Consider the following 24,630-nt stretch of genomic DNA (forward strand, 5'->3'; position numbering starts at 1 on the left):
AGAAAGTATAAGCAATTATTATTATTATGACTTGGCTTGATGGCTTCAGTTCTTTTTTTTACATTTTGGAAGTAAAATCGAAGACGTTCGCCGCGTAGAACCGGATCTCTTGATCTCCTCTTGAAGGGATTTGTCGGTTTTTTTTTGTTGGTTTTTGTTAGGTGCCAAAGTCTGTCACAATCTCGTTGACGCTCCCCCCCCCCCGAGAGCACATAAACCATCAGGTTAAAAAAAAAACAAAGCCCCACCAAATCCGACGACTTCGCGTTCACAATAGCCGGAAGTGGAGGTGCGCTGTCCACACAAACCGGCGCGTGTGCGCGTGTCCGGCGCTGGCCGCCGGTCTCTGCGCCTCGGCCGGCGGTCGCCTATATATTCAGGGCGCTCAGCCGGTAACGCGCAGTTTAAGTTTAGTCCCGGGAAGCGCAACAGGTTCTTCCGCTCCGGAATACGGCGCTGTTGGAAAACACCTCCCGCGGTAAGTACGGTACGCGAGGAAAGAGCCGTTTGCGACTTCTCCTTCGCAGATTTTACCTTCAAGCCGTTTCTGCGTGTGCCGACTTTACAACCCGCAGGGGGATTCGCGGAGCTCAAACGCTCTGGGGCTCCGGGAACGAAATACATATATAAGCGAGTTCGAAAAAGTTGCATTTGTGTTGGGGGGGAAAAAAATGCAGATGTCTGCGTGGTGAACATCTTTTGATCGCTTTGGATGTTGCCCGCCTGCGAGTTTCAGGGGTAATGCTGTGATTTTACAGGTGACGAGATCGGACTCCTACCTGACATGACATTTTTGAAGTGAATGGTTTGACCAGAAGAATTTTTGTCCCTGTCCTTAATTATTCCAAGACCTTATCGATTATAATAAGACAGTCGGTTGCCCCTCACCTCACTGTTACACCCCTTGGTGTTTTGGGTGACAGGGGTTTGTCTGGAATGTGTGTTCTGTGTAACCAATCGATAGCGGATAGAGCCTCTATTCGTCCTTGTCGACACCCGGCCGGAGTCCATCGGCGGCGGTGTGTAATGAGTGTGTTAGTCAGCGGTTCGAGCACGGAGCTGCATGAGTTCGCGCTGGCTGCACCCAGAGCCGGGGCAGATGAATTCACACACCTGGGGAGGTACTACTACTTTTCAGCGTGAACTATACCTACACTTGTTCCTTAGTAAATTCGTATCAAGACAGATCTTTACTTCGGTGGTGCTTTTCAACTATTATTTTTATTATTATATGCACGGTTATTATTATTATATGCAATATGCACAGTGGACCCCCGGTTAGCGTCGCAGCGCTGGGTTCGATTCCCGGTGAACTATCTGTGCGGAGTTTGCATGTTCTCCCTGTGTTTTCGCGGTGCTCAGGTTTCCTCACAAGGTACGACGTGCTGGCAGGTTAACTGGGTTCTGGGACTTCTGGGGACACACACAATCACACCAGGGCCAATAGCCCCACAAGCCAGTTAACCCAGCGGCCTGTTTTTCATCTGTGGGAGGAAACCTGAGCACCCAGAGAGGAAACCCACACTAACACAGGGAGAGAATACAAGATCCACGCAGAGAGCACCCCCGGACCTGGAATTAAACCCGGAGGGACAAAATCGTCCCCGATGTGAGTACGTGCGTGTCTGTGTTGATGTCTCGCCCCGTCCCGTCCCGTCCAGTGGGTACACTGCCTTGCGCCCGTTGCCTGCCGGGATTAGCTCCGGCTCTGCGGCGTTCCCTGAGCTGAACGAACCGGCTGCATCACAGCATAACAATAATATTATCATGATACGTATTTATATTATATATAATATTTTATTTATATCATTTCTACACAATCATTTTATTGTGGATAACAACCACAATAATTATTCGTTGGTACCGTTTTCTCCACATGACGCGGCGCACAAAAAGGTTCAACTTGTCTGAAAAAAAAACCCTTAAATGTTTCTCAAGGTGCTTTTTTAATGCCCTCTCCTCACCTCACCCCCCCCGTCTCGTTTTAGACAATGGATGTGTCACCGGCTCTGCTCGAGGCAGGGCGAACCCATCGCTCGATCGAATTCCAAATTCCCGAACTCCGCACACACCGCTATCAGCGATCGTTCGCTTCCAGGCCGGTATCTGTCGCACGGGAGGCGCACTGCCGACGTTATCGCCGTGGGGCGCTAAGCAACGCGCATTGTCTTTTAGTGAGCGAGGCTGCAAGACAGATTCTCCCCACTCAGCGCGCAAGAACTTTGGATCGGGCGGTGCGCCACGGGAGACCTCCCAAACACTGCTCCCAATCTAAAAGATAAAGAAAAAAAAACGTTTTAATTGCCGTTTGGAATCGTTATGCGTTGATGATGTGTTTGCGGTGTTGCTCGCGTATCTTTGGCGACACCGTCGTTTTTTGTTTTCCTCCAGACAACGATTTGATCAGAACGCATTTCACTGGAAGTGTCTGTGCTTCTCAACGAAATAAGAATTGAAACGCTGAAAGAGATGACTGAAAACACCAGCTCGCTGGACAACTTATTTCCTATTGAATTTCACTGCTAGAATGTGTGTGTTGGGGGGGGGGTGGGGGGGTTGTGCTTTTCTGAGTTGTCACAGATGTGTTGTCAGATCGTGCTCAGATAGCACCCACAGGAGGCACCCAAAGGCAGGTCAGTCGTGGCTGAGCGTTATTAGAGCCCACCAGCCCTGGACGGGATGCCAGTCCATCACAGGGCATCACAGACACGCACGCACACACAATCACACCAGGGCCAATATCCCCACAAGCCAGTTAACCCAGCGGCCTGTTTTTCATCTGTGGGAGGAAACCTGAGCACCCAGAGAGGAAACCCACACTAACACAGGAGAGAGAATACAAGATCCACGCAGAGAGCACCCCCGGACCTGGAATTAAACCCGGAGTCCCAGCTCTCTGCCAAACATCCCGAGAGCAGAATCTTTGGATGTGGAGATCGGCGTCTGGGAAAAGTTTCTCAGTCTTCTCTCACTCCGCGAGGGAAAAACAACAACCAACAAGCGGCGTGAGTTTCAAAACCTCCAGCGAGTGGCTTGAGTCCTAATGAATTTGGCTCAGCCTGCTGGGGGTGAGAGCCAGCCCCCCTCTCTGTGGGTCGAAGAGGCGGCCCCCCCCCCTCCTGCAGAGAGCGAGGCGTCCCGGGGAGAGAAGGGGCTGGTGTCTAGTGTTTAAAAGTTATTTTGAGGAAATGACGTCAGGAAACTGATCGCCTTTCTGGACACCTCAGGCCGTCTCAACCAGGTTATTAAATTCCGTTTGCCAAATAAATGAACGGGATCGCACGCTTTTTACAAATCGTGGATGTAGCCTAAAATCGGGCGCTTTGTGAAAGTCTGGAATGGTCACCATGTTGCCACAGGCTGCTTGATGACACCGAGAGTTCACGAGAATTGCGATGCCGCGGTGCGGCCCTTCCCGCTCGCTAGTCAGTGTCGTGACTGATGTGCTGCGATGAACGAGCGGAGAAGCACAGGCGGTGCAGCAGACATTTCAGTGCAGGAATGTTCCAGCCTGATGTGCCGGCAAAACCATCTCGGAAGTCGAGAGCCGTATTTCTGTTGGATTAGAAGACATGGGTTCACGAGCCTGCTTGTTTACAATATAATGGGGCCGCCCACTCTTTGCGTTTTGTGGCTTCAGGTGGATGGGAAGAGCACGGCAGGTACGACCTGCGTGGTGAACCCCAGTTTGCCCTCCTTCAAACCGCTCATCGTTGTCTCCCTCCTCTTCAGAGCAAAGACAGCGGGGTCTTTCGAAACAATGGGGCAGTGCACCACGAAATCCGGCCGGGACGTTTCCGACGTTCTCCGGAAGGGCCGGTTCTCCCCCGCCGAAGAGGACTCCCCGAGGTACGCCTCGTATCCCGTCCCCCGCCCCGCCGCCGGCCCGGGCAGCGAAGGCCCGGCGATGCCTCCGCCGGCCGTCTCCAGGGACCCAGACTGGGAGAGGAGAGACTCGCGGGTGGACTCGCGACGCTCCTCCATCTACAGCACCATCGACGCCGTGCCGCACTACGAGTTCTACGCCAACACCGCGGCGCCGGGGCGGCTGAGACGCAGCAGGCCCACTCTGGACGCCCTGCGCAAGGCCCTGGGTGTAAATATTCATGGCGGTCCGATCTTTGGCTTTGCTTCCTGTCCTGTGTACCTCACTCCTGCTCTGAGCAGCCTGGGCCCTTATCTATCATCCGGGCAACCTCTGGGCACCCTGCCCCCCTCCCACTCTATACAATACACGTGCGGTGTGCCCGCAGCGACATAACCAGCTTGTGCCACACGAGTGATTTCACTTCCTCTACCCTTTTTCCCTTCCATCCAAAGCAGACCTCGCGGCGGTAACATGCGGTCGTCCCTCACCTCCCCCCCCCCCAGTCGGACCCGTTGCCCAGCTGCGGGGCGCCTCCCGGACGAGAGAAAGTAACATATCCCCCACCCTTTGCATTACAGGATGGAGACGCCAGCATTTCTCCGGAAGAGCCAGCGGACGGGACCCTGCCCTCGATCTCCGAGCTGCCCCAGGATGTGGAGGCCGGCCGGGGGACCAAGGCCCCCTCCAAACCTGTCCGCTTCGGCTGGGTGAAGGGCGTGATGGTGAGGGCTGGTGCACGCGCTGCCAGCAGGTGGCGCCGGAGAGCCTATCAGCACCCCCCCCCCCCCTGCAATATAGGTTACACTTGCATAGATAGGTGCTTAATCAATGATGTTCAGAAATCTGCAAAGATACCATTGACTGCTCAGGCATTATTTCAGTAGTTTGGTGAGATCCTAATAAATGTGAGAGAGGTATGCAGAGTGAATTTGGCGTAGCTCACCTAGATGACCAATCCCCTTTCTGTATAGCTAGGATTGAGCCGGGGAGCTGCTACAGGGGTGTAGATGGAGTGGAGCTTACGAGAGAAACACCTTAGGGGATGTCCTGGGTGCGAGACCTATTTACTGTATGCAGGCGAGTGGAAGTGTACAGGACTATGTAGCCATCAACAATACTGTACAGCAACAGTTGACCGTGTGGGTGCAGGAGAGAGGAAAGCAAAAACCCTTAGTGAGTGAAAGGAATCCTCTGGGTCTCAACTGTTGCCCTCCCCATACCTCCAGGCAAGGAGTACATTTTTAATTAAGAGAAATAATGTGCAATCTCTGCAATATCTGGGGTTATAATCCTACTGTCATGGGTCCAATCCAGCCATTCAGGATAAGCCTCAGATCAATTAGCTGCTAACTATTAAACCAGCTGTTTCCAGACTTTTGTTTTCTACTTGTGCGTGTAGTCAAAGTTAGCAGATGTCTTAACCTGCTTGTATATCTTAGAATGAACGCCCCTCAATATTAGAAAGGAATCCAGGCACAGCCATCGCAAGGTGTTATGGGTTTGAATATTAATAAGGTTTTCATCCAATCACAATACTGCATTGGGGGGGGGGTAGGCAAGGAGCTAATTAATATTAATATTCATTGCTGCTTGGTGGACCAGCAAAGGGAGACAGGGATGGGGACAGGGAAAATTCTTGCACAGTGGACGTGGATGCGCAAGTATACCATGCAAGTGCATTCAAAATTGGGAACAGGAAGCACGTCTTTACTCCAGGGCTGGTGGAATTGTGGAACAAGCATCCCAACCATGCTGTTGAAGTGACACCTTCGGATCAATAGGCTGCTGACTACTATACTGTGTAGATGGGTCAAGTGATCTCCTATCGGTAACGTCCTGTCCTAACATTTCCTGCCTCTTTTCTGGAGAAGTGCATGGTGCACTTCTGTCGCCGCCTGAGCTGACCTTGCCCTCTTTCTGTGTGTGTCCTGGTGTACAGATCCGCTGCATGCTTAACATCTGGGGAGTGATCCTGTTCCTTCGGCTATCCTGGATTACCTCGCAAGCTGGAATCCGTGAGTTACTCGTCCGGCCACCCACTGCCTTGATCCAGGGCAGGAGTGTGCACCTCTTTTCTCTCCACTCGTTGCACTCCGGGCTGTGGCAAGAATGAGAGACATAACTGTCTCCCCATCTTTCTTCTTAGAGTAGTCACAGCAGAAGCCATTGTCTTATATTCTTTAGGAGCAACTAGTGGTAGAATTCGCGAGAGACCTATTCAATCTGGCCTCAAACCTCACCAGATGCATTTTGCTTGTCTGCAGCAGGTTTGCTTGAGTTTTCAAGCTCTGCAACGATCCCACTGCCAATCGCCAGTCCAGCTGCAGCAGTATCATCGAAGTGGAGATGGTAGATTTGAATGTTGCAATGCCGGGATCTCGCAGTAACCCCAGTAATCAAGTGCTGAGATCTTGCGAGTTTTAGAGGCACCTTTCAATGTTACCTTGTTAAGACCTGGGGATCCTGGTGTGTGTGTATTTGTTTCTGTGTATGTGCCCTGCAATGGACTGGCATCCCTTCTAGAGCTCTCCTGCGACCTATTGCTTGCTCACTTAACTGCCTCAATTAAGTCGTTAAGGCCAGAGATTGGAAAGACAACTAGCAACAGATGTTGCTCCCGAGGGCTAGGGTTGCCTGCTCCTGCTGAGATGTAGCGTAATGACCATTTGCCATGCTGAGCTGGCCACTTGTTTGTGTTCCCCCATCTAGTTCTCACCTGGGTTATCATCCTGATGTCTGTTGTCGTGACGTCCATCACCGCACTTTCCGTCTCGGCCATCTCCACCAATGGGAAGGTTACATCTGGTGAGTGATGTCACAGTCAGCAACAAAATCGATGACATCATCTGGTAAATGATGTCAGGTGACAGCTGAAGAAAGGCCTTTGAGGCCCCATACGTGACTAACAGTGCAACTATGGGGGTCGCGCCCCGTGTTCTTTTGGTGGTAAAGCCATCAGACAAAAACTGAAAGATGAACATTCTGGACTAATCTTAAAAAAGCAGGAGGCTCATGTCGCACCTCAATTTTTATGTCAATTTAATACCCAGCGTATGGATCAACCCTCCCAGTGATGGACACAATGCATATATGTCCATTCCAATGCTGGTAATGGAGTGCAAACAGTCTGGGTGATCTTACAGCATTGATATGCAGACTGTCTCTAAAAGACAGGCTGGTTTGGCATGATCTACAGGTTATTATGCATTGCATCTAAGGTGAAATTACATTTGCTTTCTCTCCCACTATATTTGCCTATTAGGCACACAACTGTGCACTGTTGCGCTGCAGTCACTGAAGTTCAGGGCTGGGGTGAATGTGAGGCCGAGCTCAAAATGCTGGGTATCATCACAACCTCAGGGATCTCCGGACAGAGTGCTTAAACAATGGGAGAAATGGAAGCTGGCTACTGGATGCCGGCAAAAACGACTAGCACCTTGATGGCAGAAAAAACGTTTTGGCGCGTTGATGCCTATAAAGCGACTGCGAGTGGGGAAAAACATAAAGGGGCCAGAAAAAACTTCCCATGAGCAGGAGAGCCTCAGGGAGAAAGGGTTAGGTGGGGAAAAAGGAGTGCAGCTGAAACTGCCGGAGCAATGAGATGAGCAGGTAGATACCTTAAATAGGAACAAGTAATGGGTTTATTCCATGCTGAAAAGAGAAGAAAGGAAACACAATGTTTCAGCTGTGGAGCCTTCTTCGGGCAGGGAAGAAACCTATTACTTGTTCCTTTGCAGCCTACACATGCTGCTACAGCTCCCCACCTGAGATACCTGAAATAGTCCACTCCAGAAGCAGATAATTGAATTATTTGCCTGCCTGACTGAACAATAAGCATCTCTTGTGAAACGTGTCCTGGGTGCATTCGCAAAGGTTCGGATTGGGATGGAGACCCTGTGAAAACTCAGAGGGTGCAGGTTGCCAGTGGTAAACACCGGGACATGATCCGCTCCCAGCCTGCGTGTAACATGTACACATTTAGCCTCAGTTCCGGTGGGATTCATCAGAGGCCTGAGCCGCCATCTGGTTTGTGTTTCAGGGGGCACCTACTTCATGATCTCCAGGACTCTGGGCCCAGAAATCGGGGGCCCGATTGGGCTGGTGTTCGCCTTCGCCAATGCGCTGGCCTGCGCCATGAACACTGTGGGCTTTGCGGAGACCGTCAGGGACCTGCTGGTTGTAAGTGGGGCTTCCCGCTGCTGGAAGGAAATGGGCATGTGGGCCTGAGCCCAGGGGTAGTCAGAGGAGACCTCGAGGGGCACTTGAGAGATCTTGTTAGAGTGGAAATTGTCCCCTCCTTCTTTAAAATTGATTGTGGATAATCGATTTTAGGAGGCCTTGGAGCTTTTTTGGTTATACCAAATACTTCCCTGCTTAACCCTTCACCATGTAAATGATCTTTTGTAAATGGTCAGTGAAGTTGTCAAAGACGTCTTACTGTATATCATCTAAAGGATTAATGCGTGTGAGGCCTTGCTCTGGAACTGCTGGGAGAGCCGATGTTATCTAGACCCAGTGGACATTCCAAATCCCAAACTGAATATTTTGGAATAGCAAAGCCTGTTAGCAGAACGATCTGGGAATACTAAGGGTAAAGGTCCTGTACAAGATCTTGGGTACAATTGGCCAAATCTGTTACCCATGGATGCCAAGAGTGTCTTCTGAGCCCAAATGAGGGAATAAATACTAAGTTGAAGGCAGAAAATCATTGTTTCTTTCTGATTCCCCTTCAGGAATATGACGCCATCATGGTGGACAACATCAACGATGTGCGCATCATTGGAGTCATCACAATCACTGTGCTCCTGTGCATCTCGCTGGCAGGCATGGAATGGGAGGCCAAGGTGAGACCAGTCTTTCCTCTGCAATTTGAGCATCTCTTTGCACCACTTGCCCTCCTCGCTCACTTGGTTTAAGACAATTGGTCACATGACTGAGGATGGCAGGTCATTCCCCCACTGTCTTTTGGGAAATGTAGTTCAGACAACTGTCTCCATCTCACACTGCAAAATTACCAAGCGCATTTGTCATCTTAAATTTCTAAGAGGACAGATTGGATTGTAGAAAGTACTGAACCCTTGCCTGTTCAACTAAATACGTTTTAATATGTCCGTGCTCTCTTACATGTTTTGCAGACTCAAGTTATTTTCTTCCTGGTGCTGATGGTATCTTTCACCAACTACCTGGTGGGAACCCTGATTCCGCCCACTAAGGAGAAGCAGGCAATGGGATTCTTCAGCTACAAATGTGAGCCAGCCTGCTTGTGCCTGAACTTGCATGACCCTGACAATTTCAAATTCCTTGACAAACTATTGTGACAAACTGTCTCTTACAGCTAGCATTTTTTTGGATAACCTGTTACCAGACTGGAGAGGGGAGGAAGGGACCTTCTTCCAAATGTTTGCAATCTTTTTCCCTTCGGCTATTGGCATTCTGTCAGGAGCCAACATCTCTGGAGACCTGAAGGTGTGTACTGTATGTGGGACAGCAGTGACACTAGAAGTGTCTACAGTACAGTCAGGTGTGACAGTGTGTGTGTGTGCTGGTGAGTTCAGGGTGAGTGTGAAAGGAGAGGGACAGCAGTGACACTAGTAGTGTCTACAGCACAGTCAGGTGTGACAGTGTGTGTGTGCTGGTGAGTTCAGGGGGAGTGTGAGAGGAGAGGGACAGAGTGGCTAAAACAGATGTGCTTGTTGTATGGCTTATATCTGGATGGAGGTCATTACATGACCTCTCTGTCTTGGCTGTTTTCATCCAGAATCCAGAAGAGGCCATTCCGAAAGGGACTCTGATGGCTATATTCTGGACAACTTTGTCCTACCTGGTCATCTCAGCCACCGTCGGTAAGCCAAAGTGTCCCGCCAGTGTTAAGAGCATAGAGGGAAATTGGCCGATGTTCAGAACAGGATGACAGGAGTCAGAAAGAGAGGAACAGACAGATGATCCATGATCATTCCTAACTCACAACACACACTTCTCACATGGGGCTCCGTGCAGCACAATTGAATACTGAATCCAATCAGTAAGAGTCTCGATAACTCCCTCTCTCTCAGGATCAGCACATCGCAAAACTATTGCGGTGTCCGCTTGTTCAATCATTGCACACGTAGCTATCCCTCTCTCTCTTTCAGGCTCGTGTGTGGTACGGGATGCCTCGGGGAACCTGAATGATACCATCTCTGGAAACGTCACTGGGGACTGTGTGGGGCTGGCCTGCCAATACGGCTGGAACTTCACAGCCTGCGAGCTCTCGAACTGCCAGTTCGGCCTGGCAAACAACTACCAGGTAGAGTCATACCTTCAGAGTCCCAGAGCTGCGTGGACAAGGCCCGCACTGGGACCTCCCACGGTCTGCCTCTCTCTTCCAGGAGCTGAAGCGTTAATGCACTCTTGTGACCAGATAACTGCCACGCATTAACCTCTCCTTCTACTGCCCTCTCACACTTCTCTCTCCCCCCCTCTTTCTGCCCGAATGAATTGCAAGATTAAGCCATTCAATCTGACAGCGAGGTTGTGTGTTTGTTTTAACTCCCCCTCACTCTTTCTCTGTGTAAGAGGATTGTCTAGGTATTGTCTAGTCAGCAAGTGAGGATGTCCTAATGCCCAACCCTACCTGTTTTTTTCAGGTTCTCAGTTTGGTGTCCGGGTTTGGTCCCCTGATCACTGCGGGGATCTTTGCTGCCAGTCTGTCCTCAGCCCTTGCCTTCCTGGTCTCTGCACCCAAGGTGTTCCAGGTACAACTCACGAGACAGAACTGGCCTCTACTGGGGGCAAGTGACCCTTAAAGAAGCAATTGATACAGTTGCGTGTGGCTTCATTTATGTTTTTCTCTCTCTCTGCTTCCTTCTCTGTCTGTATACATCAGTGTCTCTGCAGGGACAACATATACCCCCTGATCAGTTTCTTTGCCAAGGGCTATGGGAAAAATGATGAGCCCTACAGAGGCTACATCCTGACCTTCTTCATCTCGGTGGCCTTTATTCTCATTGGTGAGTTCACAGAAAGGGGGGCGGATCCCACTCCATTATGACATCATTCAGCATCTGCCTCAGAGCGAGTCAGGAAGTGCTTCTGGGCTGAATGGTCTGGTCTGGTCTTAATGCAGTGTCTGGTCAGCTTGGTACAGGAGAGCTGTACTGGGCAGTTACCCACACTGTTTCTCTGTCTGTCTCTCCCAGCCCAATTGAATGTCATCGCTCCCATCATCTCCAACTTCTTCCTGTGCTCCTACGCCCTGATCAACTTCAGCTGCTTTCACGCCTCTGTCACCAACTCCCCTGGTGAGTTCACCTGTTACGGGGGAGGGTTATCCTGTCAAGGGAGGGGTGGATCCCAAAGTGAGGGATAACGTACTTCCACGTAGTGTGCACATTTGAAACTGAAGGAAGCATGTCTTTCCACAAAAGGTGATGGGAGTGTAGAACAAGCTGCCAGTCATTTTGTTGAAACTGATACCCTGGCATCTTTCAAGGACCAGCTGGATCTTTGGATCAATTAACTACCAACATCCAAAGAGGGTTCGATAGCCTGAATGTTCTTCATCTGGTCTGTTTACTTGCTCACTGGGATCCGTATCAGATTTCTCTTTGGCTCTTTGCAGGTTATCCTTTGGTAGGCACGTGGGATTCAGCAGTTCAATAGGCTGTAGCACAATATCAGATCTGTAGAGAAATGTAAAGTTTGACAAGTTATCAACTAATTAGAGTCAATCACAGAGCTTAATGTGTGCACTGGCAGAAGGTCAGATAATCTCATAGACTCTCCAAGAATGAAGGTTGACAGCACTGATTAAGACGTTTCTCAGTTGCAAAACTCTCAGTAATTAGTTGCCATCCATCCATTTTCTAAGTTTTCCAGTTCAGGGTCTCCAGGGATCTGGAGCCTGTTCCACCAGGCAATGGGGGAAGGCAGGATACACGCCCTTGATGGCACAGCAGGCCAGCCCATTACAAGACACACACAGACTCACACAACAGGGCCATTTTCTCCAGAAAGGAATTAACTTACCAGCTTGTCCCTGGACTGTGAGAGTAAACCAGAGCTCTCAGAGGGGACCCACACAAACATTGGATGAACATACTAATTCCACGCAGACAGCACCCCAGGTTTAGAATTTGAATCCATGGCCCGAGCACTGTGAGACCCCACGGCACCACCATGCCACCCTATTTAGTTTCCTTGTGTCTTTGAATCTCCAACAGCCGTACTGCAGATTTCTGCTATAGAAAGATCAAGGAAAGCAGCTGGGTTGTTGGGTAAGGGCAGAATACATTATTGTTAGAGGTCACATTATTGGGGGGCTCCCCCTACAGGTTGGAGGCCTTCATTCCGCTACTACAACTGCTGGACAGCCCTGTTCGGAGCCGTGGTCTCTGTGGTGCTGATGTTCCTGCTGACCTGGTGGGCCGCCATCATCACATTCAGCATCATCATCTTCCTCCTGGGCTACGTGGCGTACCGAAAGCCAGGTGAGATGCGGGTCTCTCAGTCTCAGGAATCGGAGAGCAAATGGCTCAGCCAAGTCTCTTAACTACCCAGGAGAAAACCATGAGCATATTGCATTAAGGAGTATGAGTATGAAGAAGCATTGGGAAACACAAGCTCCAGAATAACAAGTTTTGTTAAAGCACTGACTCATTAACATAAGAAAGTGCCACACGGGGAAACTGCTACATCTATCCCCAGTGTTAATTAAAAAGGCACCTGTTGAAATGTTTTATTTTTTATAGGTTTGTTTTTTTTTTTCAAAGCACTATTGGGTCCTAGCAACCCCTTCTGCAGCTGCTGCCATGAAGTCAGCTTTTTGTCTGAGTCTGCTCTATTCTAGTCTGCTCTCCAGATCTAGATACTTGGATGGAACAATCAAAAGAAGTTAAACTTCAACCTAGAATGAGGAGGTTTGCATGGTCCGTGTTAACTAGCCTTCACAGACAAGGGTGCCGGTCTGTTAGCAATTTGTTTGTTAGCTTGGAAGGTCAGGTCAGGTCATCTCCGTGGGCTCTGTTCCAGTGAGTGTCTATCTGATACTTCCCCTCTGACTCTGTTTCTCTCTGTCTGCTCCAGAGGTGAACTGGGGGTCCTCCCTGCAGGCTGGCACCTACAACATGGCCCTATCCTACTCTGTGTCCCTGACAGCTGTGGAGGACCATGTGAAGAACTTCAGGTGATGATCTCCCTGCCTGCCCGGCATGTTCATGTCTCGGGGCCTTGATAATCATAGCAGCTTCCAGTTAGTTCATTATTGTTTATTATAACAGCATCCTGTCAGATGTTTCCCTTGATCTACCTCTGCCATGCAGGGAATGGTGATTGCTGTGAATCACTCCCTCTCTCTCTCTTTCTTCCATTCTATTTAGTCATAAATTCAGAGCAGTGCTAAAATACTCTAGTGTCCAGTCAGTTAGTGTGTCTGTATGAACCCCTCTCTCTCAGGGCAGTGTTAATGTACTGGAGTGTCCAGTCAGTCAGTGTGTCTGTATGAACCCCTCTCTCTCAGTGCAGTGTTAATGTACTGGAGTGTCCAGTCAGTCAGTGTGTCTGTATGAACCCCTCTCTCTCAGTGCACTGTTAATGTACTGGAGTGTCCAGTCAGTCAGTGTGTCTGTATTAACCCCTCTCTCTCAGTGCAGTGTTAGTATACTGCAGTGTCCAGTCAGTGTGCCTGTATTAATCCTCTTCAGTCTGTAAGGATTGATACAGTGTTAAAGTACTGTGCCTTGAAGACAGCTGATGAGAACCTACCTCATTATTTCAGCAGTAACGATCACAGACACGGTCATGATACTATAGAGGCCAGTCCACTGTTGTGCATTTTCTAGTCCAGCTTCTCAGTCTCTCTTCCTTTCTATCTAGACCCCAGTGTCTCGTGCTGACTGGTCCTCCCAGCCTCCGTCCTGCGCTGGTGGACTTCGTGGGTTCCTTCACCAAGAACATCAGTCTGATGATCTGTGGAGACATCATCATGGTGAGCAGCAGGGACTCTTTGCCAGGGGGCTGGTGAAACACCTGCCTGAGAGGAAGAGCTGGGATGTTTGGTTGCCCTTCAGACACCCCTAGCTCAGCTGTTGCGTGATCTTCTGCAGATCGGGGAAAATGGATCCTAGGGTTGAAGATCAAGAAAAAAAGTATTTATTACACGTTCCCACTCCCTCCCCCTTCTCATTCTTTATGCACAGAAGGGTGGGAAATGGTTGATCAATCACAATTTACTCTTATTCATTTACAGAGCATTATATCCCCATTATATCCCCATTTGTAACAGTGTGAGTAAATTAAACAACAGTTGAATAAATCATGAATGGCTGGGACCGGTCCTTGACACTGGGTTAGTCACTTTGTAAAACAGACTATTTGCTTATGCTTATGCTTATGCGGTTATAACCTTCCAATGTTTTCAGGTCTGTAGCTACTGATTTAACTAGCACACTATATCCCTCTGGACTCAAGGAATTATAGCAAAGTTCCTACAGAAATGCGGGCTGGGGGTTGGATCATAATTTCACACCATTCTGCTCGCCTCTGTGTATACAGTAACCTTGCACCCAGGACTTCCTGTAGCGTATCCTTCCTTGTACCCTTACTTCTACCCCATCCACACCCGTGCAGCAGCTCCCTGGCTCAATCCTAGCTATACAGAGGGGATCTGGGCAGCCTCATCCAGGCAAGCTACACCAAATATACTTTGTATATCTCGTCTCTCTCTTGCATTTATTAATATTTAACTGAACAACTGAATGGCACATTAGAACAGTACGTACAGTAAGTCTTACCGATACAGACATTAACTTGTTCTTCAACGGGAATCTTGGAACCTCTATCCAAACTCTCCAAGGACAATTCTGAGGAACAAAATTCCCTTTCCCAAATGTATGATCTTGGAAGTCGACTGGCCCTCTGCTCCCCATGACCCTCTGCTCTCATTCTTACCTACAGGATGAGAAATCCTCCCCACAGCAGTGCAACGCCAGTACCCTGGTGAAGTGGCTGAACAAGAGGAAGATCCGGGCTTTCTACACCCCCATCAATGGGAAGAGCCTGCGAGACGGGGCCAGGAATCTCATGCAGGTGAGCCGGTGTCCCTTTGGCCAGCGGTAGGCCTGCAATCTACTGGCACTTCTAACTTGGGACCATTTATTGACCCACACCGCAGAGCGCAAGCTGTGGGAGCACAAATGGATTCCAATTTCTGAAAAGCAAATGTTACTTTCTAGGAGACAATGTCGACCCAAATCAGCTGACACATAGCCAAGGGTAACATGATTCGGTGCCCAGATTTCCTTGACCATCTGGTCTCTTGGGTAGCAGGGCATGGTGTGGCTGTTACTGTCATTGTGTAGTTTTTCTCCAAGCAGTGTAGCTCTTTCCTGCCTCCTACAGACAGGCAGATCAGCTGTGCTAATTTGCCCATTCTATGAGGTGCAAGAGCTGTGCTGCAACGCCGATCCCAGAATACTGGGAATAACATTTAGGTGAAGAAGCTCCTTTGTCATCATCATCCATTAAGCACGTTACTCACATGAATTTGAGAATCGCTTAATTATTTGGAATTGAACAGAACCGGACCAGGTCACGCTAATTTCAGCTTATGGAGATCACACCGAAGGGACAGCCTATAGAAGCAACCTCGTCACAACACAAGTGAAAAGACATTTTCTGTACCTCTCACCTTCCCTCTTATAGGCAACTGGCCTGGGCAAGCTCAAACCCAATACCCTGTTCATGGGCTTCAAGACCAATTGGAAGGAGGACTCCCCCTACAGCCTGGAGGACTACATAGCAACTATATAGTGTGTAGAACTTGAGTGACTCTAACTTGTCCCTGTGTGTGTGTTTGTGAGTGTGCCCTGGGAGGGTCTAATGTCATGTCCAGCATGTGATCCTGTCTTGTGTCCTGTGTCTGCCAGATTAGTCAACAGATGGAGTAGCTAAGGATAATGGCTGGATGGATACTCTTGGATAATAATAATAACAGTAGGTGGCCGAGCGGAAACATATACTTTCTGTGGATGTCTACAAATCCGTAGTGACAGGAAGAGAGATCTGGCAATGTTTCCTTAGAATTCCATGTTATAAGACAAAACCCAGCACGCACTAATCCCATGTCCTGTTCCCATCCTTTCTCAGTGATGCCTTTGACTCCAACTTCGGTGTGTGCCTGCTCAGAATGACGGACGGCCTGGATGTGTCTGAGGAGCTGCTCTCTGGGGGTGAGCACTGTGGCTGGTGATGACAGGGGCACTCCTTGCTTAGAGCTGGAGCCTCTCTGGTCATATGTTCCCCAGGCTCCCCCTGATGGGTTCACGGCTTCAGTGGGAAATTAAAACTGGAGCAGGAAATAATGTGATAAAGTTTTGGGAGAAGGTTGTAGAAGATGTGGTTTTTTCTTACGTTTACATATTTTTGAAGTAAATTGTGACGTTTTAATTGTACATTAAGTAAAATTAAAATTTTATTTTTAATTTTGACGTTTAGGGACTGAAGGAGATATATGTTACTGGGCTATTTAAGGATTTTGATGCTACTTTCTCCCTCCTTTTTTTGTCTTTGTTTTAAACAGTGAACCCCGCTTTTGAACCAGAGGATAACGGGGAGTCTCGACGGAATGAGAAAGATCAGGATTCAGGTGGGGCTGCAGTTATGCTGAAAACTCAACTGAATCTTTTAGGGGTGTGCATGTGTGTATTTTGTCTCCCAAAGCCATGTCACAGCTTGGATTGGGATCTTCTGTTCTCCAGACTAGAAGGCATTCCTTCTTTTTCTGCATTTCCAGGACTATTTCACCATCAGTTTATATATTTCATCAAGTTAGGAAGAAATCGAAGTCATCCAAAGCTGGGAGGCAACTCTCCATCCCTCTGTTTACTGGAGTTTCTAAATTAGAACAGACTTAATTTTAAAATATAAGGACCAAACTTAATTTCCTTAAGTAGTTCAGGTGGGGAGCTGCGTCAGCATGCGTAGGCTGCAAAGGAACAAGAAATAGGTTTATTGCATGCTGAATTCTTTTGTCGGAAAGGATAGTCTGTTTTTTGAGGGAAAAAATGGTGGAAAGCATTAGTTTCCTATAAAATAGTCACTGAGTGTTACTCTGGTTGGTATCAGAGTCAAAAGAAAAAGTGTTCAATTTCAGGCGAAATCCTTTAGGGATGATATTATGTCGACGACATCTGTAAACGAACAGGAGGTGGTTAGAAAGCCTGGTCTTGGAACAGATCGCTGTGAAGAGACGGAATGCTGGTTTAGTAAGAGAGGGGGTCAAGTGATCCCATTAATTTCCTTTATATTCCTTACATCCATTTTCTAACCACTCCTTCTAATTCGTGGTCATGGGGGAACAAGCACCTTTAAATGATTGGGTAGATAAGTATTATGTATAGAACAATTGCTTCTAACTCTTTAGGAACTCACATTCATACACCCTGCAGGCCAAAATCGACTGATCTTCGAGAGCAGAGAGGCTGGGATTCCACTGCTTGTTCACACTGTCTCTCTTTGTGATTTTGGGTGGCTTTCTACATATGCTTCTGTTTTTGAACAACAGATGTTAACAATTCCAACATAGCCGAGAGCGAGCAGATGTCCACAGTGTTCCAGAAGAAACAGGGGAAGCAGACCATTGATGTCTACTGGATATCTGATGATGGAGGTAAGTCCTTAAACAGGAGGAGCTGTTTCGGTCACTCTCCTGAGCAGACAACCAATTGGTTCAGGGCTAGCCTGATTACCAAACCACGCTGTGTAAACAGTTCTGAAAAAGACCCTAGCAAATCTTAATAATAATAATAATTGCTTACACTTATATAGCGCTTTTCTGGACACTCCACTCAAAACACTTTATAGGTAATGCGGAATCCCACCACCACCACCAGTGTGCAGCCCCACCTGGATGATGCGACAGCAGCCATAGTGCGCCAGAATGCCACACTCCAGCTCTCAGTGGGGAGGAGAGCAGAGTGATGAAGCCAGTTCAGAGATGGGGATTATTAGGAGGCCATGATTGGAAAGGGCCAATGGGAAATTTGGCAAGGACACCGGGGTTACACCCCTACTCTTTTCGAGAAATGCCCTGGGATTTTTAATGACCACAGAGAGTCAGGACCTTGGTTTTACATCTCATCCGAAGGACGGTGCCTTTTTAGAGTATAGTGCCCCCCCCACATAGACCACAGGGTGAGCGCCCCCTGCTGGCCCCACTAACAACTCTTACAGTGGCAACCTTAGCTTCCCAGGAGTCTCCCATCCAGGTACTGACCAGGCTCACACCTGCTTTAGTGGTTTGCCAGTTGTGAGTTGCAGGGTGATATGGCTGCTGGCAGATACTGCAAGATGAATTGTTCAGTGAATTAGTTGAAATCACACATCCTGCATTTTGTCCCACTGCAAAGGCTGTGCTTGTGGAGTGTAGTCAACATACAGTATTTCAATATATATCAGTGATGTTCTCTTTTGATCCTGGAGGGCTGCAGTCCACCGGTTTTCAGAGGTGACTAGAAAATACCAGTGATTGAAGACCTGGAAACTGCTGACGGAGACATTAAGGGTCTAGGGGAGGAAATGCAAATCAGAAAGAACAGGGTCCCCTCCAGGACATGGAGTGGATATCAGTGCACAGTGTGTCCAGAAACACAGTCTGAAATAGAATGATCCCATAAATCTTTATCACTGAGAAATGATCGCAGTTTAACACAATTTTTCCTGAACTTGTTCTGCTGGTGAATAACATTGTGTCAGATATACAGTGTCAGACTCATTCTGCAATGTAAGTTCTTTCATTGCAGAACTACACTGGTAAATGAAGGGCTGGCTGTATTGTCCTCCTGCCTGAAGACACACTGCCCCCCCCCCCCCACCTCTGGACCTGGAGAGAATGATCACTGATGTATACTGTCCTCCTTCCTTGTCTCTGTGCAGGAGAGCTGCTCTGTTATCACGCTCTCTCTCTTTCCCAGGACTGACCCTCCTGATCCCCTACCTGCTGACCCGGAGGAAGCGCTGGCGGCAGAGCAAAGTCAGAGTTTTCATTGTGGGGAACAAGGAGTCCCTGGAGGAGGACCGCAAAGAGTGAGTCTTGCCACCAGGGGGAGCTGGTTGAAACTGAGTGGCCACATAATAATAATAATTGCTTACACTTATATAGCGCTTTTCAGGTAATGGGGAATCCCCTCCACCACCACCAATGTGCAGCATCCAGCTGGATGCAATGGCAGCCATAGCGTGCCAGAACGCTCACCACACATCAGCTATCAGTGGGGAGGAGAGCAGAGTAATGAAGCCAGTTCAGAGATGGGGATTATTAGGAGGCCATGACTGGTAAAGACCACGGGAAGTCTGTCCAGGACACTGGTGTCACACCCCTGCTCTTTCTAAGAAACTCCTTGGGATTTTTAATGACCACAGAGAGTCAGGACCTCGGTTTTACGTCTCATCCGAAGGACGGCGCCTGTTTACAGTATAGTGTCCCTGTCACTATACTGGGGCATTAGGACCCACATGGACCACAGGGTGAGCGCCCCCTGCTGGCCCCACTAACACCTCTTCCAGCAGCAGCCTTAGCCCATCCAGGTACTGACCAGACTCACACCTGCTGAGCTTCAGTGGGTTGAACATCATCATCATTACAGTTTGCAATCCCCTCATTGACTTGCATGTTCTTTGGACTGGATTCACAGATAGATTGTTTCAACACACCTTAAATGAGTTGTATATTACTTGTTTTCCATCTGTTTGAGTGTATATAGTGGTCTGCAAAGCCTCCAGGATTCGGAATGTGGAGTACATTAGTCATCATTTGGATAAACATCTTCTAACTGGGCATTAGTACAGCTTGTTCCTACATAATGCAATTGAGCAGAATTGAACTCTAGTCAAATGTGTACGGAGCCGGTTGTGTCACAATTCTGTAATGGAATGCATTTACTTATTCCTGCCTTACGCTGCATTACACTGTCTCTAATGTCTTCTTTCAAATTATGCGTAAGAACACATGAACAGTTATAAATCAGAGGAGGCCACTCAGCCCATGTAGTCCATTTAGTATTGAGTAGCTACTAAATCAATCCAAGGATCTCATCCAGTTGTTGTTTTAAAAAAGAAAAGACAGGGTATTGGCTTCAACAACATGGCAGGAGAGATGGTAAAGAGGTGCTCCCTGCTTTGAATTTATAATGCACTTCCTCAAATATTTGAATACCAGGATAAGGTCCCCTCGTCATCTCGTCATCTTCTCCTCTAGATGCTATTGCCAGACACACTATAATCCGCTCTGTGCAGTGTCCCACAGATTGCATTGTGTCAGTTTGTACATTCCAGAGCAATGATGGCCCAGGTGACTGCAGTCACTGCTGCTTGCTGTTACAGCGCTCTCTGTTTTTCTGGCCTTTGTTACAGGATGCTGTCCCTGCTCAGCAAGTTCCGCCTGGACTTCCACGATGTCATCGTGATGACAGACAGCGAGCAGGCCCCCAAACCCAAAAGGTAAGCTTGGCGTATGGGCGGTGTCCCGTTCTCCTCCGGAAGAGGTCTCCATCCGCCAGAAGGCTACGCAAGAATGATCAGTACACAGCCGGTGGGTGACCTTGTGGCCTGATCTGGTCTGATCTCAGAAGCTTAGCAAGGGCAGGTCTGGGTCATACTATGATGGGAAAGCAGCTGGCCAGTAGGTGGCACTCATTCCTCTGGACTGAAATTTGCAACCTGATGCCCTGGTATACACTATACCATAGGAGCTGCCATCCTTCAAATGAGACATTATGAAGATCCTGACATTTGGTCATGAAATATCCCAAGATGTGTTTTTCTTGAATGAAAAGTAGTCTACCCCAGGGTCATGGTTACATGCCAATTTGAAATTGTACAAGTTAGTTACAAGTCATTTCTCTCTTCTCCGCCTGAACCTCTGTGGATCTGTGCAGCTGTCCAGGGGTCAAGGCTTGGGGTGAGGCTCCAGGCTTGGGGATAAACATGTAGGTGAGTTAGGATTAGGGTTAGCATCAGAATGGTAAGGATTAGAGTTAGGCTAGCCCACTCTCAATTCTGCGACTGTAACAGGAGCCAGTCTAGGCTCCCGTGAAGCGTAGTTCTGGACCCTATGCAGATGGTATAATCCGGAAGTAAGTGGAAAGGACGACGGGGAGGAGACGACGAGGAGCAGGAGTGGTTGACACTGGGGTGACGATGGTGATCTGGTGCTCGGGAGGCGTGGCCAGGGGGAACAAGTCCAAGGAGTCCAGGGGGAAATTCCAGGGCAAAGTCCAAAAGTCCAAATCCGGGTGATCCAATCGAGACAAAACAAGACAGTTAAAAGCCAGAACAGGATCCGGTGCAGGGACAGGGAATAAAAAACGGGATGACGAGGCCAGACGCCCTGAGCCCCGGACTCAGCAGGGTCAGGACGCCTATGCCCTCAAGCCGCGGATGTAGGGGGACTTGATGGTAGGTGGGCCTCTGGGCGTCCGTCTTCCAGTGCAGAGCCCAGAGAAACGAGAGCGCCCGGCTTAGATAAGGAGGGACAGGTTAGGGGACAGCTGAAAGTAATCAGGTAAAATACGAAAGAGCCGGAGCGCCCTTAAGTGGAGGGATTACGATCATGACAGTGACAGTGCCCTTTTCAAAATATCTTGTTTCAGTTAAAAAGGCATCATTTTACCTTTTTTTCTGTTTTGACGTTTCAAACTCTAGTTCTCCTGGGCATTATTATTAGAACAAGTATTAAAAGTATGACTACACACTTGAAACACATGACCGATTTCAGTTCAGTTTCAGCTGAGTAATTAAATAAGGACATAGGCTTCAGTCTGTGTGCAGTCAGACAGCCTCCTGTGTCCTACAAACGAGTCAACGAGTAAAGGGCTGCCAGTGTGTAAGTCCTCTTTCTTTCCGAACAGCATGCAGCGGTTCGAAGGGGCTGTCGCCCCCTTCAGGCTGCACGATGGCCTGCAGCAGGAGCAGGCGGCGCAGGAGCTGAAGAAGCAGTGTCCGTGGAAGATCTCAGACAGGGAGATGGACATCCTCAGACAGAAGGTGAATGACCAGATGTAGCGGAGCTAGTTCGGATACGGTGATGTCATCGCCCTCACTGCGCGTAGCAGGGACCTGGGCTGAGGGAGGTCTCCTTTAGCTCATGCGACTGGTTCCCTGTTGCATTACGCCAGTGACCTGGGTTTGTGTCCCTGGGTGTTATGGGATGAAACGGGTGGCGGAGGGCACAAGCCTGTGTGGAACCGCAACGGTCACACAGATAGTAACACCCAAGCACTGTGTGGAAAAGAGTGACAAATGGGCCCTGAACTATAGAGCACTCACTGGATCCTTAAACCAAATTCTAGAAATGAACAGAGATTTAATGTTGCTGTCCATGCTTGTGGGACTGTTAGTTTTTATCTATTTATGTTAAGCAGGAGTGCCCGTTTTTCATGGTGCGTCACCAGTAGTTTTTTGTGATACATACTGATTACTTCACTTTTTAATGTTCTGTTTTACAATTTTTTTCTGAATTGTGTGTGCTGGTGTTTTTATATCATGTCTGCGCCGTCAGTGTGCCGTCAGTGTGTCTTTGTAAGAAAGTCTCCGATCGGGCACCGTGGATCCCTGACACTTCCTCTCTTGCCTTGTCTTCGCAGTCGGAGCGAAAGGTGCGATTGAATGAGATCATCCGGTTCAACTCCAAAGATGCAGCCCTGATCTTAGTGTGAGTCGAGTAGGAGAGTAGTTTATTGCCATATGTACATGTCCTTTGGAATTTCTTAATCACGCTGATCTCTCGGGACATACACAGCACAACAGACACCACTACACAAGGTAGACAAGAGGAGCAATAATTATATTGTGGAAAAATAAATTCATACGTAGTTGTGAGACTGAGAGAAAAAAAAAAACAAGTGTAAGAAGTGCAGACTCCAGGTGTGTATTGAGTCTGAGGCCCTGCAGTTAGCTGTTGAGGATGTGCACTGCAGTGGGATAGAAGCTGTTCTTGAGTCTAAGAGTCTGTGCTTTAATGGTGCGATACCGCATGCCAGAGCGCAGAGGGGAGAACAGTCTGTGGCCGGGGTGGTTGGGATCCTGAATGATGGATCAGGGCTTTATTGCGACAGCAGATGGTGTGGATCTCACCGATTGATGGTAAATCGCATCCTATGATCCTCTGTGTTGATCATCAAAGAGAAAGAGCACTTTGCCAGAGTGTAAACCCACTTTTTATGTGTACTACGCCACTGGGCTGGTCATGGCTTGCTAATTCGTGCACGAATCCCTTGGCTTGAGATTTACACATCTGAATGTACGTCTGCATCCATCCATATTTTCTAAACCATTTTAACGAGTACTGAGTTGCAGGGGCAGCTGGAGCCTGTCTCGGGAGCAACAGATGCAAGGCAGGGTTCACACTGGGTGGGATCCCATCCAATTGCAGGGCAGACACACAGACAAACACAATCTTACCAGGGCCAAATATCCCAGAAGCTAATTAACCCACCAGCATGTCTTTGTACTGTGGGCAGAAACTCGGGCACCTGGAGGAGACCCACATGAACACAGGGAGAGCATGCAAACTCTGCATAGATAGCACCCCAGGACACTGAACCCAGGGCTCTAGTGAGTCAGCAATGCTAATCACTGCACCACTGTGCCACCCTTCATGCCTACATTACAGTTAAAAATCACAATGCACAATGCTATAATGCTCATTATTACCAGCTGAAAGCAGAGTGACATCTATTCTGAATTAGTTCAGGTAGGGAGATGTGTCAGCATGCATAGGCTGCAAAGGAACAAGTAAAGGTTTATTCCTTGCTGAAAAGAGAAGGAAAGAAACACAACGTTTCGGCTGTGGAGCCTTCTTCGGGTGTGAGAAAGAGAGGAAAGTCAGCAGCTGATAAGGCAGGGGAGAGCAAAAGCCGGGAGTGGAGGCAGGAGCAGGAGCAGGAGGGCAGAATGGGCACTCAGGTGGTGTGAAGTCGAGAGAGGGGGTGAAGAGAGGTGTGAAGTCGAAACCTGCCATTCTTAGCACCCACTGATCTGCTTCTCTTTTGTTGGTTGCAGGAGCATGCCTGTGCCCAAGATCGCCACCTGTCCCAGTGCCCTCTACATGGCCTGGTTGGACACTCTGACCTATGACCTGCGATGCCCAGCCTTGCTGATTCGTGGAAACCAGCAGAATGTGCTCACCTTCTACTGCCAGTGAGAGGAGAGATGGCGATGGAGTGTGGGCCATCGGGGCTCGGACTGGGCAACTGCGTGCCAAGCAGCTGAGTCACAAAGAGATCCAGTTCTTACCAGTTCTTTTGATCTCACGGGCCTGGGAGCAATGCCACAGTCTGATAAAGGCAATGCGATCTGAACTGGAAGGGCTAAACTTGTCCTGTCTGAGTCAAATACCCAAGTTTTCCTTGAACAGCTCCTTAAAATCTTAGAAGCCCAAAGAACATTATCCATATTGCCCAATTGGGCTAATGCTACAACAGCAGATGTAGGGATGCCTGATTTATCTGGGGGTATTATAGATTATAGAGAACAACCATAAAGCAGGCAGAGATTTCAAAGCATCTTTAGACTATAATAAATTCAGCCTAAAAATGCCCTGTTATCTGACCTAATAGCTGTGCTGTCTAGTATAGTTCAATCTTCCTGTGTCTTAGAGAGTGGTTTTTATTATCAATGTTATTATCAACATAAGCTACTGGTCCCAATATGTATTGGTTGCCTCTCAGTATGATATCATTAATGCTTGTATTTATGTAAAGATCAATAAAACATTTATGTGCAAAACA

General features: G+C 48.4%; 1 protein-coding gene across 1 annotated transcript; it reads left to right on the top strand.

Moving 5' to 3' along the window:
• Positions 1-122: 122 nt before the first annotated feature.
• On the top strand, positions 123-24,630 carry LOC148660114 (solute carrier family 12 member 3-like). Its single transcript, XM_088634144.1, has 27 exons — positions 123-478; positions 3,733-4,096; positions 4,447-4,590; positions 5,808-5,883; positions 6,578-6,673; positions 7,908-8,047; positions 8,602-8,712; positions 9,004-9,115; positions 9,204-9,334; positions 9,627-9,711; positions 10,000-10,154; positions 10,495-10,602; positions 10,734-10,857; positions 11,047-11,148; positions 12,181-12,336; positions 12,932-13,031; positions 13,721-13,832; positions 14,801-14,932; positions 15,548-15,654; positions 15,992-16,074; positions 16,425-16,490; positions 17,409-17,513; positions 18,817-18,928; positions 20,255-20,341; positions 21,751-21,886; positions 22,486-22,553; positions 23,903-24,630. Exons 2-27 carry the CDS (start codon positions 3,761-3,763, stop codon positions 24,042-24,044), a joined length of 3,126 nt encoding a protein of 1,041 aa, XP_088490270.1. The 5' UTR covers positions 123-478; positions 3,733-3,760; the 3' UTR covers positions 24,045-24,630.

Source organism: Lepisosteus platostomus, chromosome 6 (assembly GCF_059453375.1).
Source record: "Lepisosteus platostomus isolate fLepPlt1 chromosome 6, fLepPlt1.hap1, whole genome shotgun sequence".
Classification (NCBI taxonomy): Eukaryota; Metazoa; Chordata; class Actinopteri; order Semionotiformes; family Lepisosteidae; genus Lepisosteus; species Lepisosteus platostomus.